At 41.2% G+C, this 19,440-nt stretch overlaps 1 protein-coding gene across 1 annotated transcript in view; it reads left to right on the top strand.

The window, feature by feature from the left end:
- LOC112622375 overlaps positions 1–19,440 on the top strand; it is a 183,704-nt gene that overhangs the window by 49,594 nt on the left and 114,670 nt on the right. Inside the window, exons 11-14 of the mRNA XM_025381939.1 lie at positions 1,772–1,933; positions 10,789–10,901; positions 11,291–11,426; positions 11,678–11,881. Of these exons, the coding sequence (XP_025237724.1) occupies positions 1,772–1,933; positions 10,789–10,901; positions 11,291–11,426; positions 11,678–11,881 (615 nt within the window). The remainder of the gene's footprint in view (positions 1–1,771; positions 1,934–10,788; positions 10,902–11,290; positions 11,427–11,677; positions 11,882–19,440) is intronic.

Below are 19,440 nucleotides of genomic sequence, written 5' to 3' on the forward strand. Positions count from 1 at the left end.
TTGTATATCATCTTTAGATAAATATCTATTCAAATCCTTTGCTTATTTTTTCTTTCGTCTGTCTTTCTTTTTTTTTTTTTTTTTGTAATTGACTACCTATTTTAAAATCAGTTTATTTGATTTTTTTCTTGTTGAGTTGTAGCTCTTTTTGAGACAGGGTCTCACTCTGTCACCCAGGATGAAGTGCAGTGGTGTGACCTTGGCTCACTGCAACCTCCTCCTCCTGGGCTCAAGCGATCCTCCCATGTTAACCTCTCAAGTAGCTGGGATTACAGGGGCACACCACTATACCAGGCTAATTTTTTGGATTTTTTTGTAGAGATGGGGTTTTGCCATGTTTCCCAGGCTGGTCTTGAACTCCTGGGCTCAAGCAATCCACCTGCTTTGGCTTCCCAAAGTGCTGGGATTACAGGTGTGAACCATTGCACCCAGCCTGGAGTTCTTTATGTATTCTTGCTATTAGTCACATATTGGATATATAATTTGCAAATCTTTTCTCTCGTTATGTAGGTTGACTCTTCATTTCAATTGATTTGCATCCTTTGCTGCACTAAAGTTGTTAAGTTTGGTGTCATCCTATTTGTCTATTTTTGCTTTTGTTGCTTGGACTTTTGGTGTTATATTCAAGAAATGGTTGCCAAATTTAATATCATGAAGCATTTCCCCTATGTTTCCTTCTAAGAGTTTCATAATTTTAGGTCTTACATTTAGATCTTTAATCCATTTTGAGTAATTTTTGTATGTGGTATAATGTAAAGATAAAACTTTATTATTTTGCATGTGGATATTCAGTTTTCCCAACACCATATATTGAAGATGTTGTCCTTTCCCCATTGAGTGGTCTTGGCACCCTTAACCATATATGTGAGGGTTTATTTCTAGGCTGTCTACTCTATTCCATTGGTCTAAATGTCTCTCTTTATGCCAGTACCATACTGTTTTGATTACTATATCTTTGTAATAGTTTTTTAATTCAGAGAGTGTAAGTTCTTCAACTTTGTTCTTTTGGAAAATTGTTTAGCTATTTGGGGTCCCTTGAGATTTCATATAAATTGTAGGATGAATTTTTCTGTATCTGCAAGAAATGTCTTTGGGATTTTGATAGAGATCGAAATAAATGATCTTTGAGGTTCTTTGTGATATTAAAGTGATATAGTATATATGTATCACTTAAGTAGCAATTCAATTCTGGGATTATTATTCAATTCTTTACCTCCAGATGAGAAGAAGGGACATTTATTCAGGTCCTCCTACATGGTAGGCATTATTGCAGCACTCTGGGTAGAGACATCATTAGCATTTTTGTTAGGTTGACTTGCCCTGCTCTGCATGGAAAAGCCAGGATTCCTGCAGAGATACGAGCCTAGGTCTGTATCTTTATAAAGCTTGTGCTCTTCTTGTGCTACACTTCTGCCCCCTCCTCCATTGCCCAGAAGCTTCTTAACAGTTGACAGAGTTTGCACCCAATGCTGATGGGTGTTTATCTTTTCACTGATGCCACAACACTTGTGGGAACGCCACCTGCTATTGTCTTTAGGGGATTGTCACAGAATTTTTAAATGAGCTACTATGGTATATTTGAATACTTATAGTGCTGAATTGACAAACATATTTGGGGAATCATGATGCTGGACTTTAATTTTATTTTTTTAATTGAATAAAGTCCCACCTAGACTTTCTTCCTTGTTCACATGTATGTGACCAAAGTCTTGCTGAGAAAAAGGGAACATACTTCTCATAACCATTCCTTCTCTTCTCTATTCTACCTGAGATTTCCAACCCTGAGCGAGTAATGCAAGTGCTCCAAGATCATGCTGCAAAGATAGTCATGCTGGCTCCACATCATCCATCCTTTGTGGCTTCCCAGGGTTTGCATCAGTGCGACTATGACCAAGTCTGGGAGAATATTTACAGCAACATCAACCTCTGTCAGGTACTACAGGAAGAAATAACCAAAATGCCTTTTTACTCAACTTGCTACCTGTGTGTAGCCCTTAGACATTTACTTTGGTAGTTTTTCTGAAACCCTCCCCACCAAAATCTCTATAATCTAGCCAGGCTTATTTTCATTATAAGAAAGATTAAGTGCTAATTAAAAAGAAAGATATAAAGAGGTATAACATAAGATGTTGTTCCTGTGAGGACAGATACTTAAACCAATAAATACCAATGCAAGGCTGTACATCCAAGGGCTAAGCACCCAATGACTGGACAGTTATTAAATACCGTATTTAGAAAGTGGTCCCCAAAGGGTAGATTCTATTGAGGAAAGCCTCTTGAAGGAGAGGAAATTGGGCTGTATTTGAAGGAGGCATAGGGCTTAGGGAAGTGATGGGGAAGAAAGTAGCGAGTGCATTCTAGGAGGTACAGCATGAAGAGCATGCTGAGGAGATACTGGATGTGATATAGTCAGAGCCAGCTTAGCTGAGTGGAAGATTCATGTGGAAATATAGTGAAAAGAAAGGCTATTTGTTTGTTTGTTTGTCAGGGGAGGTGCTAGTTGTGAATGCTCATGCATTCCAGACAAAGGAATCTGTGCTTTTTCCTATAAGGAAAATATTTCATACAAAGGCATATTTTTAAGGAAAATTAATGTGGTAGCAAAATGTTAGTTGGACTGGAAGAGGGAGAGTTTGGAGGCAAGGAAGTCAGTTAGGTAGCTGCTGCACAGGATAGGCATGAGGTTTGGAAGTGAAAAGAAGTTCACAAAGCTAGTGTATACTTGTCTTTACAATGATACCATAACATTTTTGAAGCTTTCATCTGCTATTATTTTTCACTCTAAAAGAAGAGTTTCATGTCATTTGTCTATTTAAGTTGGGAAGACCCAAATATGTTTGTAGTCTAAGGTGAGGAAGCAGTAGAGAAGAGGAGACAGAAGATATGAAAAGGGAAATGTGAGAAACAGATGACCCTGGGGAAGAGGAGGGGATGAGATGGGGAAACCAGATGGAAGAGTAATTTTGAGAAATCAAGAATGACATCACTTCCCTTGAGGTGAATGGAATACACAGAATTTTTAGGTGCAGAAAGGTAAGATGTGGGTGCTCCTGACTGGCCCTGGCTGTCTCATAGAGAGGGAGGAGGCAGAGGTCATCTGCATTAGTGAAGCGAACTGCAAGAGCTACATGTGAGGGGGTGCGTGGCTATGATAAAGACCACAGGACCATCAGTGAGAGGAAAATACACGAATGACTGCATAGTCAAGAGGCCCCTGGTAAAACACAATGCTATGAATTTGTAGTGAGCCCCTTTTGTATAAATTCTATTACTTTCACCCCTAAAATGATTGTAGAGTACCTGAAAATTGCATAAAGTCAAAGTTGTGGGGAAGTTGGGTAGAATGCTGGAGAAAGAAGCACTGTCACAGTTCATTATCCCGTGATATGGGATATGGGGGAAAGTGAGACCTCAAGGTATCCAGTGAGTTATGGATTAGTTGGGAGCATGCACACACACACACACATACACACACATACACACACACACACACCCCTTTTATAACTGTTCAATTTGTTTGAGCAAGGATCTAGAGATCAAATGAGAAATGAGTTGGCCACACAGATCAAGAGCAGAGGCAACATATCAGCATGAATCTCCCTGGCCCTTGAATTTCCTGACAGAGTATGCAACTACCAGTGACACACTCCTTGGCTAGCATCCTGCCAGAGTTGAAAAAATAGCCACAGTTTTCGTATCCTATTGCCATTTTACAACTGAAGTTTGTATCACCATTCAGGAAGATCTTACACGAACAAGGAGACATTAAAAAAACATTTATGTTTGGTTCCTATTCCCAAACCAAACATAGAGACTATAGGGTAGGGGAGAAAGGAGTGAGAAGGCAGAGTCTATCCCAGTGTCTCAGAACCATGTCTTTGCTCCTAAGATCCTGGACAGTTTACCTCTTTTTATTTTTATTTTACTCTTTTTTTTTTTTTTTCCTGAGACAGAGTCTCACTTTGTCACCCAGACTGGAGTGCAGTGGTGCAATCTCGGCTCACTGCAACCTCTGCCTCCCAGGTTCAAGCAATTCTCATGCCTCAGCCACCTGAGTAGATGGGACCACAGGCGTGCACCACCACCTCTGGCTAATTTTCATATTCTCAGTAGAGATGGATTTTCTCCATGTTGGCCAGGCTGGTCTCGAACTCCTGACCTCAAGTGATCCACCTGTTTCAGCCTCCCAAAGTGCTGGTATAACAGGCATGAGCCATCATGCCCAGCCTTGGACAGTTTACCTCTTGATGCAGATGTTATAATCATCCTTTACCCAGGGAGTTATGGTATTAACATCTGAGGGCCATCAACACACATCTGTTTTCCTCCTTGAGTGAGAGAATAAGGGGAATTAGATTCTGGGGGTCCATAAAGGAGTGAGAGGAGATGAATAAGAGTGAGGAGAGGGCCGGGCGCAGTGGCTCACACCTGTAATCCCAGCACTTTGGAAGGCCAAGACGGGCAGATCACGAGGTCAGGAGATGGAGACCATCCTGGCTAACACGGTAAAACCCCATCTCTACTAAAAATTAAAAAAATTAGCTGGACGTGGTGGTGGGCACCTGTAGTCCCAGCTACTCGGGAAGCTGAGGCAGGAGAATTGCTTGAACCCAGGAGGCGGAGGTTGAAGTGAGCCGAGACCGTGCTATTGCACTCCAGCCTACGCGACAGAGTGAGACTCTGTCTTAGAAAAAAAAAAGAATGAGGAGAGGTTGAAATCAAAGGAGAAGGGAGTCAGAGATAAAGAGCTTCACGTCTGAAATTATGGAGAAACAGTAAGGTCTAGGGGTGGCCTGACCACTGGGAAGCTGAGTTGTAGCACTGCCCACAGGCACTTAGGGGACAAACGGGGGTTACTTCTGTAGGACCACTGTGCCAGTGAAAAGCAGAAGGTTAACAGTGAGAGCAGGAGATAGTGGCTCAGATAAGTGTTGAGTAGTAGAAAACACCAAGCTAGGGCAACAGTGTAAGAAACTGGTGGAAACAGAAGTAGGGTAACTCCTGCTTCTCTTCTCCCAGCCATGCGGTGAAGGGGACAACTAACACTTTTTGCTCTTACTACTTTCTTCCACTTGCAGAGGGGATGGAAATTCAGGTACTGGTAGGATGCAGTCTGTGCTTTCACCAAAGTCTGTTTTGAATGCAATTGCCCAAATAATAAAAAGAAAAGAAAAGAAAACCACTTCCTCCAGCTATTTACTGACATATAAATGTTGTTCTTGGAATCTTGGAATTCCCCAAAGGGAGAAAAATATCAGCACTGTGTTTTCAAGTTGACTTATGGTAAATAGACCATAAAGAGACTAATAATGCCTGTAGATCTTCAGATTCCACAGATGGGACATGAGGGGAGACATACAACACACACACAAATCACTCTACAAATTAGGATCATGAAGTTTTCCATTTTCTCATTCATTCATTCATTCATTCCATGATTATTATATGGATATTGCCTTTGTGTCAGGAACTGTACTTGGGTTAGGGGATGAAATAGACCCAGTCCCTGCCCTGAGAGCAACATATAATAAACAAGTGAACAAACAAGTAAACCTACATCTCTAACTTGTGAGTGCCATGAAGAAAACAGTGGGCAGAGAACAATAAGTGGAGAGGAGCACCCTCTGACAGAGGCCAGCCAAATCTTTGGGTGGGAGGATTGAGTTGAATTTAATGAATGAGAAGGAGGCAGCCATGCAAAGAGCCTGGAGAAGAGAAGAATTCCCTTTCTTTCCCTCCCCTCTCCTCCCCTCCCCTCCCCTCCCCTCTCCTTCTCTTTCCCTTCCCTCCCCTTCCCTCCCCTCCTCTCCCCTCCCCTCCCCTTCCCTTCCCTTCCCTCCCCTTTCCTTCCCTTCCCTTCCCTTCCCTTTTTTCCCTTTCTTAAAACCAGTGCTATTTTCTATTCCAAAGCAGAGAACAGAAAATAGCACTGGGTTTAAGAATAGAAATTCCAAGGCAATGGCCAATATTTTCTAGTTTTCTTCACATTTTCCCATGGATGTAACTTTGTGACCTCCTCGAGTATTTCTGCTTTGGTCAAGAGCCACTTTATACTGTATCAGGGCCCCACTGGTAGCACATAGTCATTCTGGATGTTAAATGCTAATCAAATCAGATTAGAATTAAGTAAAAATGTGGCAGCTAGGAGGAGTTATGGGAATGTGAGTATGAATTTTAAAGCTGTGTTACTGTTTTGCAAACATGTAGCAGTCAAGTGTGGATTTTAGCATCTGTATGCTGGTCAGCATCTTGATTCTGAATCTGGCAAGTGACAACCAATACCTTGTGACAGATAAGTTTCTTAAGGGCCTTCTGCATAAAGAAAAACAAACTTCATAGGATGACTGTCTGTCCATTTTGGCATCTCTGAGAGAATGAATAGAATCACTAATTGTAGCACAACTTCAGAACAGTTTCTGATCAACACTGAATGCCATTCACCAGTAACTTTTCCATTTTGTTTTGTTTTGTTTTGTTTTTTTGTTTTTGACAGGGTCTTACTCTGTTGACCAGGCTGAAGTGCAGTGGTGTGATTTCAGCTCATTGCAGCATTTGCCTCCTGGGTTCAAGTGCTCCTCCTGACTCAATCCCCAGAATAGCTAGGACTGCGGGTGGGTGGGCACACACCATCACTACCAGCTATATTTTTTTTTTCTGTAGAGACAGGGTTTCACCATGTTGCCCAGGCTGGTCTCGAAGCAATCCACCTGCTTCAGCCTCTCAAAGTGCTGGGATTACAGGCATGAGCCGTTATGCCTGGCCCCACTTTCCTTTCGGGAGCTTTTGTCTTTTTAATTTATTTTGAAATAGTTTGAGATTTATAGAAAAGCTGCAAACACAGTACAAGGAGTTCCCATATACCCCCACTCAGTTTCTTACATTATTGACATCTTACATTGTAGTGATACATTTGTCATACCAAGGAACCAGCATTGGTACATTACTGTTAATTAGGCTTCCCCTGGATTTCACCAGCTTTTCCATTAATGTTCTCTTTCTGCCCCAGGATCCTATCCAGGGTACCACATTACATTTAATCATCGCACCTCCCCCGCCTCCTCCGCTCTGTGACAGTTCCTCAGTCTTTCCTTGTTTATCATGACATTGACAGTCTTTAGGAGTACTAGCCCCGCAATCTGTAGACCTTTGCCTGATTTGAGTTTTTCTGATATTTTCTCATGGTTACACTGAGGTTATGGGTTTAGAGGAAGAAGAATATCACAGAGGCTAACTGTCCTCACCACATCCTATTCAGGGAACATGGTATCAACATGACATCACAGCTGATGTTAAGCTAGCTCACTTGGTTAAGCTAGTGGTGATTGCCAGGTTTCTCCACTGAAGTTACCATTTTTTTCTTTAAGGAGTTTTTAAAAAATAAGTTTAAATCATAGAAATAATTTAAAAAGTCTTCTCCTTGTAAAAAGTTGAAACATTACTGAAAATTTAAATTCTCTTTTAACTAATCCCTGCTGCCCATCCTGCTCCCCATTCCACCTCCTTAGAGGCAAACACTGTTACTGCTTTGAGCCTTTTCAATGCATTTACATCCACACATATGTCCCTATAAAATATATATAGGATAAGTTTGCACTTGAGGTTTTTATATAAATGATATATCATACTATATGAATATCTTTCTGCAACTTGCTTTTTTCACCCAACAATATGTCTTGGCGATCTGCTGTTCTTTTCAATGGCTGAGTTGTATTTTATTGTATCCTACAGATTACACCCCAGCTAGGCCTGTGTAGATCCTCTGGAACCTGTAATTGTTAGATCAAGTTACTCATGTTCACAAAAAAAGCACGTTTATTAAAATGGCTGTGTATAGACATTACACACTACTATTGACAATTGTATTTTCAAAGATACAGTTTAAATTGTTCACTGTTTTTTAACGTCATGGAGTAGTAAAGCAGCAGAAAACACCACGTCCAGGTTGCAGTGTCAGGTGGCAGTGCCAGAGCCCCTCCTTTGCCTCTTCCCACTGACCACACCAAGGAGGGAAGGAGAGAGCCATCATGCTTTTCTGTCCGTTCCTGCTCCCCTGCAGTTCCAGAGGTAATGTGATGTAGTGAGAAGAAGGTGTGCTCACACAGAAATGGTGGTGTAGACAGTAGCTCCGATGTGCAACACATTCAGCGAAACACAAAACACTCTTTTCCTGGTTCTTCTCATCAAATTCAATAAAACATTTACTTTAAAAAATTTCTGATGACAATAGTGGCATGTGTTTAACATGGACAACTTGGGAAACATAGAAAAATACAAGAAAGAAAACTAAAATCACCCCTTATTGTACCATCCAGAATAACAACAGTATTATTAATATTTGGTATATATCCTTCTAGTCTTTGTTTCCGTGGAGAAACCCATGTAAGCAGCAGAGATGTTCTGGGTGTGGGGAATACTGAACAGACTTACTTTTCCTACCTACCTTCCACTCCATTTCCCCTGCCAACTTCCCAGAAGAAAATGGGATTTGCAATCAGCGGAAATCTCAGAAGTGTCTAAGCACATGAACTTGGTCATGCTGTCAAAGAGCCACAGGCAGTAAAGGTCAGCAGATTTTCACACCCAGGCCAGGAGAATGAATGCAGATGGGGTTGCCCTGCTGCTTACCTGCATGTACTGTCTCCAGCACGCTTAGGGTCTATGCTTCTGGACTTGGTATTTCTTAAGCAGTTTCCTTTTGTGGGATGTTGTTGGTCCCTTTTCCTGGAGGATGCTGGGTGCTCTCCTTTTCCTGCTCCAGCTGATCTGTGCTCCCTTCCTTTTTTCCAGGCCACCTGCAGGTCCAGCAGTACTTTTGTGGTTTGTTCAGTCGGTTCTTCAAACATCTTCCACTGTAACTTGATGTCACTTTCTGTCCTGTCCTATGTAATTCTGGGTAATTTTAGAAGCAGCTGAAAGGATCACAATCCCATCAGAGAAAGGATGTGGCTCGTAGCCTTCCTTCCGGGACCACATCAAGTAGTGCTGAATGGCAACCCGAGAACACTACAGGCCAGGAGGCAAAAGGCTCCACTGAACCCCAAAGTCAGGAATTGTCAAAATTCAGCTACCCTCAGAGTATATGCTTTCCTATAGATTTTTAAAAACATAACAGAGATGTTCTTTACTTTGGAATGACGATCTTTCCGTTTTAACGAACAGGAATGCACCATGTCACCTCACAGGGTCTTTTCCAGTCCTAGGGTTGTGGGATGTTTACATAGAAATACGCAGATGTGTACACTGAGCTGGAAGCCAAGTCTGCCTACAGGCGGAATGGACAATCACTTAACGCTACTCAACTGGACAACTTTCTCTCTCACCCACTTTTCCTAATATTCCTGTCAACATTTTCCTTCCCCACTCCCTGTCAAAAGCCTGGTAGTCTATCTTTAGCGTCTTGGGGACTGTATTAGTTAAAATTAGGTTTGGCTGTTGGTGATGGTAAAATGATATGACAGAGGATTAAAGGAGGTGGAAATTTTGTTCTCTGTCCCTCATATGAACATTTCAGGGTAGGATGTACAGAGCTGGTGTGATAGATTTGCACCATGGAACCCTCAGGGCTCTCAGCCCTGTCTGTCTTGGAGTTCTAACAAATATGGCTCTACATTCGAGATCAACACCCAGCCTGAGACAGAACTCCAGCTGTCACATTCATGCTCTAAGTAGCAGGATGGAGAAGGGATGAAGAAGCTGCCTCTACTAGAAATTCTTGGAAGCTAAAACATGGCCCTTTACTCCCAGTCTGTTGTCACGTAGCTACACCTAGCTGCAAGAGAGGCTTGGAAATGTTGTCTTTATCTGGGTGGTCAGGTGGCAAGATAAATATTCAATAACTGTAGAAAAAGAGGAAAATGGCTCTTGGGGAACAACTAGCAGTTTCTGTGATAAGGGTCCGTTGGAATTCCAAGAACCAACTATTAGAATATAACCCTGAAAGGGGGTTTCCAAGCTCAGTCATTGCCACTCAGTACTTTTGTGGGGATTGGTGCCACTATGAAAGTGCACACCTTATGAGATTGGGGTGTATGCCCAGGGACAGGCAGAGATGGCAGCTAAGAAGAGGCTGCCCAGAGGGTGAAGAGCAGGACCTTAGACCAGCGTTACCTTCCTCACAGTGTTACTTGGGGCTGGGGTGCATGACCACATCCCTCTCAGCATCAAGGAAGATGACTGTGGAAATAAGTGTAAACCTTGAATACTGTGAGAGATCCTACAGGACTACTGAAGTTCATAACAGGAGAGAACTGGCATCTTGAGCACCTATTAGGTGCTGGGCACTAAGCTGGAGGTTTTATGTACATTCTGTCATTTAACTCTCACAACACCTTATCATTTTCCATTATCATGCCATTGTACAAATGTGGAAACAGGCTCTTGACTGTAAATGACTGAACCATATAGCTAATACGTAGAAAGAGGCTTTATCCATTGAACTCTCTCAGTACAGAATAAGACTAGATTAGAGAGGTTCAGAGGTGCCAAACATATACGTGCTTGTATCAATTTTTTATAAAGTGAATTACATAAAAGACAGGGAGGTAGATGGCTATTATTTAAAAGCTGTGACTACTTTCATGAAACAAAGATTAGTTTAGTAAAAACAATTACCTCCCTAATATATTGTAGATTGAATATGTCAGCTTGAAGTAGATCAAGCCGCTCTTCTACTTACTTATCTAAATATGCTTTGGATTATGAGGTTTACTTTTGCAATGACCTGACTGTGATTTTGTTAATAATAATGCAAATGTTTATGTAATTTGATTAATGCTAATTTTTTGATAGAATAAAAATATGAAGGATGATGACCTCTCCATGAAACAAAATGGAAATGATCTATCACAAATAAATCTCAGCCAACATGCTAATGGGCCTCTCGAGCAGATACAAGAGATGGGGTAAAGTAAATTATATTATTAGTGACTCAAAAAAGTGGATTAAAACGCTGTGCGGGAAACAGAGTGACTGATTAATATGTAGTTTACATGTTAACTCAAAAAGTCAGAATGAAATATGAAGTCAGAATGAAAGCAAGACTTTTAAAACAGGTCAGACAACTAAACTAATGCTTCACCCTACGACTGTGTTTTTAATGAGAGTAATTTCTAAGAGAAACTTGTCTTTACATGTATATATGGAGTAATTATTTCCCCTCAGTACATTTATAAGATGAAGCTATCATGAAACACCCCTAAATTAAATAAAATGACTTTAGTTTTGGGCATGTGAATTTTTGGCATCACTTCGAGGTGAAATGGATTTATGATATCTCTCCTGCCTGCTAAAGGTACAACTATGCAATGACCCTACAACTGCTGGGCTTGGATGACGGCACTGAGCCCAGTGATAGGAATCCTGTCCTGATGAGAGGGGCCTACTTGTCTTTTCTGTATCTGCGCCATCTTCGAATCAGAGAACTGCAGGTATGTGGATGGCAGGCATCAGAAATGTCTGCTTGTCTAGAAAAGAGGATTTTCTGCTATTCCAATAGCAAATGCCATTTTATGCTTTTGCCCTTTGTTCCATTTTTTTTTTTTTAACATGGAATCAGCAGCCCCTTGCCAGGGTGGTGTGTTCCTTTCTCCACAGTAGGGTTGATCTGCCATCAAGTTGTATTCTGTAGGGTGAACTAGGCGAAGGGCAGGGACCTGACTCTGTTCTTTCTTTGTTTCAGCGCATCTGCTTAGGAATTCTGAATTATTTCAGATCTGTTGAGCGAACCCTGACAATCAACACTTCGGGCCTTACCTTGGTTTCAGGGAAACTGGTCCCCACCATGGAAGATAGTTCCTGGGTAAATATGGCAAAAGGAGGTCTGGGCACCTCGCAGGGCCTGGGCGCTCACCACTATGTCCATGAGACGCCTGCTGAGCACAAGGTGAGGTGTTGTGCTGACGTTTTTTCTTCCTTGATTATCCTGCCTCCCAAAGCCACCCTCTAGATAAGACCTGGAATCAGTTAACATGATGCAGTAACAGATGGGGGGGTTCTTAGGGAAGAGGCCTTTTAATCATAATAAAACACAAGGTCTGCTTAAGAGCAATTCACAGGCAGAGAGTGCCCTAAAGCAGCCCTGGAGGCCACACTGGGAAGGAAGAAATAGAGTGTGAGAGGTCCTTCTGTTACCCTGGCCTGAGAACTTACATCCTTACAGAGACGCTCTTAGAAGACCTCCCCTTGACATTGCTATATATGCCTTTTTTGCCTCTTTTCTGTTTTCCAAGCCTCAAAAAAAAAAAAAAAAAAAGACTCAAAACAGAGGTAGAAAAACATTGGACAGAGCTGAACAATAAAGAAATATTTTATCCCTCTAAACACCTGCTTGACCCTTAGTGCTTTTGGTGTTTCTAGAACAGTTTTTTCTACAAAGTCTATAAAATTTCAATCCTGCCTAACAAAAGGCCAATAAGACAAAATTCATATTAACTCCCTTTCTTTGGGAATAAAGTTGAGAATGCTTACATTTTATTGGACTATTGTAGACACTCTTGTAATATTTTAATCTCAATTTCTAGAGAGTTTATTTCTGAAGATAGAGTTTAATATGAATTTTTATCTTCTTAAAAATGCTAGATTGACAAAGGTGAAAAATAAAATCTACTTAGCTCCAAAACAAGCCATTTTCTAAGCTAGTGTGACCTCTGACTTATGCCTGTTGTGTCTGTAAGTGTGAAATATTACTGTTAAGTGTTGTTCATATGCACACAGTCTAGAGCAGCACTGGCCAGCAGAAATATAATGCAAGCCACATACATTATTTAAAATGTTCTAGTAGCTACATTTTAAAAAGTACAAAGAAACATGAAATTTTAAATAATATAATCTGTTTAGCCCAATATCTATATTATTTCTACATATAATCAATATTAATAAATCATTGAGTGATCATACATTTTTTTGTACTAAGTCTTTAAAATCTGGTGTGTATTTTATATACAGATAGCACATTTTAACTCAGATAAGCCACATTTCAAGGGCTTAACAGCCAGTGGCTAGAGGCCACATGTACTGAACAATTCAGCTTCAGATATTGGGAATTTTTTTTAATTTTCCTGACCCAGTGGCTTCTAGAGTCCTACCTTCACTCAATCTTCAGGACACCCTTCTCTTTTTGGTCTCCTGCCCTAACAAGCACCCACCAACTCCTACTCCCTCACGACACACAGACTTCCTCTCAGGTCTTCCCTTACCCCTCTGCCCTCCTGCTTGGGTTCTAACTCATCAAGCCCAATTAGTTTGGTCCTCAGTGGAACTAGAAAGGCGAGTTAAGATACTTTTAACACCAACATGCTACAAAACAAACACATCTTTCTCTTACTAATATTGATCCAACCACAGCTGTGGTATGTTATTATGCTAATGGATATTTTTGAAAATGTTCTTACCAAAGAGCCCTCTCTCAGTCTCTCTGTTCTGGGTTTGGGTAGGAGATAGAAATAAAGGAGGAGAGGATAGGCAAATACTGTCCTGCCATAGTCATTATAGGAGGAACTTCTCGGGGTAATGCATTTTATTTATATATATTTTTTGAGATGGAATTTCGCTCTTGTTGCCCAGGCTGGAGTGCAGTGGCGCAGTCTCAGCTCACTGCAACCTCTGACTCCTGTGTTCCAGTGATTCTCCTGCTTCAGCCTCCTGAGTAGCTGGGATTACAGGTGCCCACCCCCACACCCAGCTAATTTTTGTATTTTTAGTAGAGACAGGGTTTCACCATGTTGACAGGCTGCTCTTGAACACCCAACCTCGGGTGATCCGCCTACCTCGGCCTCCCAAAGTGCTGGGATTACAGGTGTGAGCCGCTGCGCCTGGCCTTGATGCAATATTTCTTTCCTATGCTCTCATAAATGATAAGAAAAACAGTGCCTATTTTTGTTCTTAACAGCTCCCAGCTGCTATTACTTCCGTATGAGACACTCAAGGAAGTGGCCTTCTGTCTGTCTTTAATGGGACCATGTGGTTTAGCTACACCCCATGGGTGTGGCCTTGTCAGTATTTACACCAGGATATCCAGCTCTGGACAGTGTGATTCTTTCCCACAGAGGCGATGGGAGGCACAGATGTTAACATGTTGGGTTGAACTCACCAGGCCCAGGGTTGAGGCTGCTGGGAGCAAATCACTGGGCTTACCAGACCTCAGGAAGACTCCTAAAATGGAGACCCATTTTCTTGGGCCCGGTGAGTTTGATCCCATGCTGAAAGTCTTGGGCTAGTATTAACAAATGTTCACTCAACAACAATGCCAGAAAAAAAAGGCACCTGCCGTCTGTCTTGGACACTTTGCCATTCTGTGAGCCTACTTAAAGGCATGTGGCAGAGCAGAAAGAGCCCCAGAATGAGAGCCAGCAGCCTTTACCTGGCTGTGGACCTTGATTATGTCTTCTCAGGCATGGAGGCCTGATACCCTGTGGCACCTTCAGGATCTGCCAGGACTTGACATGCTGGTAGCAGAGGCTGTTGTGAGGAAGTGGTGGGAGATGAGGCGGCAGAAAAGTGGGCCCGATCATGAAGGGTTAGGCTCTAGTTAGGATGGGGGACTAATTCCAAGGTTGGTGGGGGAACAGAGAATTTTTTTTTTTTTCTTGAGACAGAGTCTCACTCTGCCACCACAGGCTGGAGTGCAGTGGTATGATCTCAGCTCACTGCAACCTCCACTTCCTGGGTTCAAGCGATTCTCATGCCTCAGCCTGCCAAGTAGCTGAGACTACACCACCATGCCTGGCTAATTTTTGTACTTTCAGTAGAGATGGAGTTTTACCATCTTGGCCAAGCTGGTCTAGAATTCCTGACCTGAAGTGATCCGCCCACCTTGGCCTCCCAAAGTGCTGCGATTGCAGGCATGAGCCACCATGCCCAGCCCAGAGAATTCTTTTAAACGGGAGAATGGCTCTTTTCATTGGCTTGTAAATTTCCAGAGGATCTTTGCGCATATGTAATCACATTTATTCCCTTGCTTGTAGTCCTTCGTGAGTTTCCTATTTGTCACAAGACAAAGTCCAGGCTCCTTGGTAAAGCTGACAATGTTGGGCACAATCTGGCTGCTGCTAACCTCTCAGACCTCATTTCTCTTCACTGTCTCTATGTGTCTGCCCTTAGGGAGCTGGGCCTAGACCTCACCTGAATGGGCAGAGCTATCCTTACCTCTGGGCTCCTCTGTCCCTCACCTCCTCTTTCCTTGGTAAATGTGTACTCTTATCCAGAGTCTGCTCAAGTATCACCTCTCTGGGCCTTCCTTGACATCTCAATGCAGAGCTAAGTGCTTCTCACCATGACTTTGTCTACTTCCATTATAGCACTGAGCACATTGCTGTGCTTGACTGTTGGCCTGTTTGTTCCCACAGGCTGTGAGCCTATCACTCATCCATTCATTCCACAAATATTCTGACCAATAAATATACTAGGCACTGTTCCAGGCACTGGGGATTTAGCAGTGAACAACATGGGCACAAATGCTGCCATCATGGGACTTATTTCATGAAGAAATACAGACATTAAATAAATAAGTAACGTATATAGAACATTCAATGATTTAGCACCAAAGCTTCCACAGACTTCCAGAACAAATCTGGATGTATTTTAAAGGTGCAGCTAGCATGATTTCCAGATAGAGAAGTCAAATTTGACTCCAAAGCTTTGGCCTTTCCATTTGGAAGTTTAGAGTTGCCATCAACTGAGATTTGGTTGAAGCAGATTTGTTGGGAAGATCTGGATCTCAGTACAGTACATGGAAAGTTTGAGATGCTTAACAAGATGTTCAGGTGGCAAAAGGTAGTAGAGAGTTGGATATATATCTTTCACATTGCAGGTATCAAATGTTTATTTGATAAAAGAAAAGTTCTGCCTGTAACAGAATGGTAGCATGCTTACAAAAAGACCATGTACATGAAAGTGCTTTGCAAAGTTATCATGTTGAAACGCAGAACAATTAGCTGTGATAATAATAATATACTCTACAGACTAGAAAGAAAGGTAGAGTAGAAAATATATTTGATTTTCTTTTTAAAAGATTATAGCCAATAGATTGAGTCATTCACCCAACAAATTTTGATGGGATTCTTAGGCTGAACTATTATTATCCAAAATTAATGCAAGATGATTTAGAAAAAGATAAACTAGCCAGAGAAGTATTGTCTATATTGCCAAAAGTTCTAAAATTCACATTAACAAGTGATGGCAGAAGCCACTAGGGTGAAAGGAATGAATGATAGACCACCAATTTTTCTATAGTTACTATATTCAGCAAGTAGTTATCTTGGCATCAGTTAATTTTCAAACTAAAAACATATGAATCATTGCAAAGGTCATATTTCTTACGCAGACAGATAATTATTGCCCTCTTCCTTCTGCCACTCCTTCAAACATAATATTGAAGCATCAACTCTCTAGACCACAAAACCATTAGAGGGAGGGTCTTCCACATGACTGTGGAAAAAATGAAAATAAACAGGAAATAAAGAAACATTATAGTAACTGAGCCATAACCCTGCATGAGGCAATTTAGTCATCTGGTCTTTAAAGTGTATCTCCTGTGGCACAAGTATGTATTTCAGAGACACAGGACTAAGGGAGGAAGAGAGTGAATTATGGCAGAAAGAGAAAGAATATGTATGCCTACATAAAGGGTTTGGACAATGGGATGTGGATGAGAAGAGTGGAAAAATGACCGCTAATATAGATGATGGCATTAGAGTTGGCATCTTGACAATATTATTGCTTTTCATCAGCTTCAGAACTTAATCCAATTGCCATTGCCTGAAAGTCTTATAAAATTCTTCTGTACAAGAACTTTGGGAAAGGTCTTTTCCAACAAAGTGAATGAAGTGTAACACGTTAAGTAGTTTCTTTTTTCCTCAAAAGCAAGCTCATTTTACATAACAAGAGACAGAAGCTAAATGCTAATAGAAGCCAACATGGTAATTTATATATCCTAGCTGTTTTTTTAACGGAACATGTCATTTTCTCAGCACGTTTTCTGTTTTCCACTGGTACCAATCATTTTGTAAGAAATCATAATTTCAGGTTGGATGTAGTGGCTTACGCCTGTAATCTCAGCACTCTGGGAGACTGAGGCAGGTGCATCACTTGAGGTCAGGAGTTCATGACCAGCCTAACCAACATGGTGAAACCCTGTCTCTACCAAAACTACAAAAAATTACCCAGGCATGGTGGCACATTCAGAAGGCTAAGGCAGAATAGCTTGAATCCAAGAGGCGGAGTTTGCAGTGAGCCAAAGTTGCACCTCTGCACTCCAGCCTGGGTAACAGAGTGAGACTCCGTTTAAAAAAAAAAAAAAAGAAGAAGATAATTTCATTTTTGGAATTCTAGTCAAAGGAAGCTATTAATTATTAAAAAGTTGTGCCAGGCGCGGTGGCTCACGCCTGTAATCCCAGCACTTTGGAAGGCCGAGGTGGGCGGATCATCAGGTCAGGAGATGGAGACCATCCTGGCCAACATGGTGAAACCCCGCCTCTACTAAAAATACAAAAATTAGCTGGGCATGCTGGTGGCGCGTGCCTGTAATCCCAGCTACTCGGGAGGCTGAGGCAGGAGAATTGCTTGAACCCAGGAGGCGGAGGTTGTTGTGAGTCGAGATTGTGCCACAGCCCTCCAGCCTGGTGACAGAGCGAGACTCCGCCTCAAAAACAAACAAACAACAACAAAAAAACCAAAGTTATATGTTTAAAGCATAGAAAAATCAAAGCAAAACGAAAAATGCTGCTAGAGGAATGATGAACTATTAAGTATTCTTTTGATGAAATATTATGAACTATAACTACTATTTAGAAATGTTCACATTTACTTATTAGAAGGTTTCTATGTTTCTGCTTGAATGGTTAAGAAACAGCACATAAAAACTAATTATACAGTCACAGAAGTGAAGGGGGACCCAAAGAGCAGCCCCATCCACCTTTCTAATATTGGCAATTAACCATGTAAGCAGACGATAATCTGTCCTGTTTGTTAAGATTCCAGGAGAGTTCCTGTAGTTGTACTATAGGCAATGCCACATACACAAAACAATTGATAGGTCTTTGGAGAGCCAGGATATGATTGTTTAAAATTTATAGCTAAATGGATTCTATACAACTGATTACTTAGCAAAGTTTTTATAAGAGTTAATAGATGTAAGATGAAAGATTAGGAGCCAGTGATTTCAAAGCTTAAATGACTCATGAGTAACAACTAAGAAAATCAGATTGTTTTTCTTAAAATACAAAAATATACTATATATATATATATATTTAAAAACAGAAAATAGGCTGGGCACTGTGGCTTACACCTGTAATCCCAGCACTTTGGGAGGCTGAGGTGGGCAGATCACCTGAGGTCAGGAGTTTGAGACCAGCCTGGCCAACATGGTGAAACCCCATCTCTACAAAAAAGACAAAAATTAGCTGGGCATGGTGGCATGTGCCTGTGATCCCAGCTACTCTAAAGGCTGAGGCAGGAGAATCGCTTGAACCAGGGAGTTAGAGGTTGCAGTAGCCGAGATCGCGCCACTGCACTCCAGCCTGGTGACAGAGCAAGACTCATCTAACAACAACAACAAAAAAGACCCCAGAAAATAACAAATGTTGGTGAGGATGTGGAAAAACTGGAACCCTTGTGCACTGTTGGTAGAAATGTTAAGTGGTGTAACTACTATGAAAAACAGTATGCAGATTCCTCAAACATTTAAAATAGAATTACTGTATTATCCAGAAATTTTACTTCTGGCTATATACTCAAAACAATTGGAAGCAGGGGTTCAAAAAGATATTTGTACACCTATATTTATAGCAGCATTGTCCATAATAGCCAAAATGTGGAAGCAACTCAAGTGTCTATCAACAGATGAAATAAGATGTGGTAGTTCCATAGTTATTATGGAATATAATTCAGCCTGAAACCAGAAGGAAATTCTGACACATACTGTAATATGTATGAATCTTGATGGGATTATGCTAAGTAAAATAGGCCAGTCACAAAAGGACATTACATGAGATACCTAGAGTAGTCAAATTCATAGAGACAGAAAGTAGAACGGTGGTTGCCAGGGGCTCAGAGGATGCGAAAATGGGGAATTCTTGTCTGGTGGGTACAGATTTTTAGTTTTGCAAGATGAAAATAATTCTGGAGATGGGTGGTGATGGTTGCACAACAATGTGAATGTACTTAATGTCACTAAATTGTACATGAAAAACTAAGATGGTAAATTTTATGTTATGTGTATTTTACAATAATAAAAATAGATAGATAGATCTATAGATAGTAAGAGAGAGAGAGAGAGAGAGAGAGAGAGATGATAGATATCTAGGCCAGTGTTTTTTAACCTCTTTTCCATTATGGCTTCCCCAACAAATATCCTTTTTCAACTTTTTTCCCTACTCTCCTCCTACGAAGAAATGCTAACACCAGAGATATGCCATAGATTTGCTTATGTGCAATGTGTGTATCTGT

The sequence above is a fragment of the Theropithecus gelada genome, chromosome 4 (assembly GCF_003255815.1).
Source record: "Theropithecus gelada isolate Dixy chromosome 4, Tgel_1.0, whole genome shotgun sequence".
In the NCBI taxonomy this organism is placed as follows: Eukaryota; Metazoa; Chordata; class Mammalia; order Primates; family Cercopithecidae; genus Theropithecus; species Theropithecus gelada.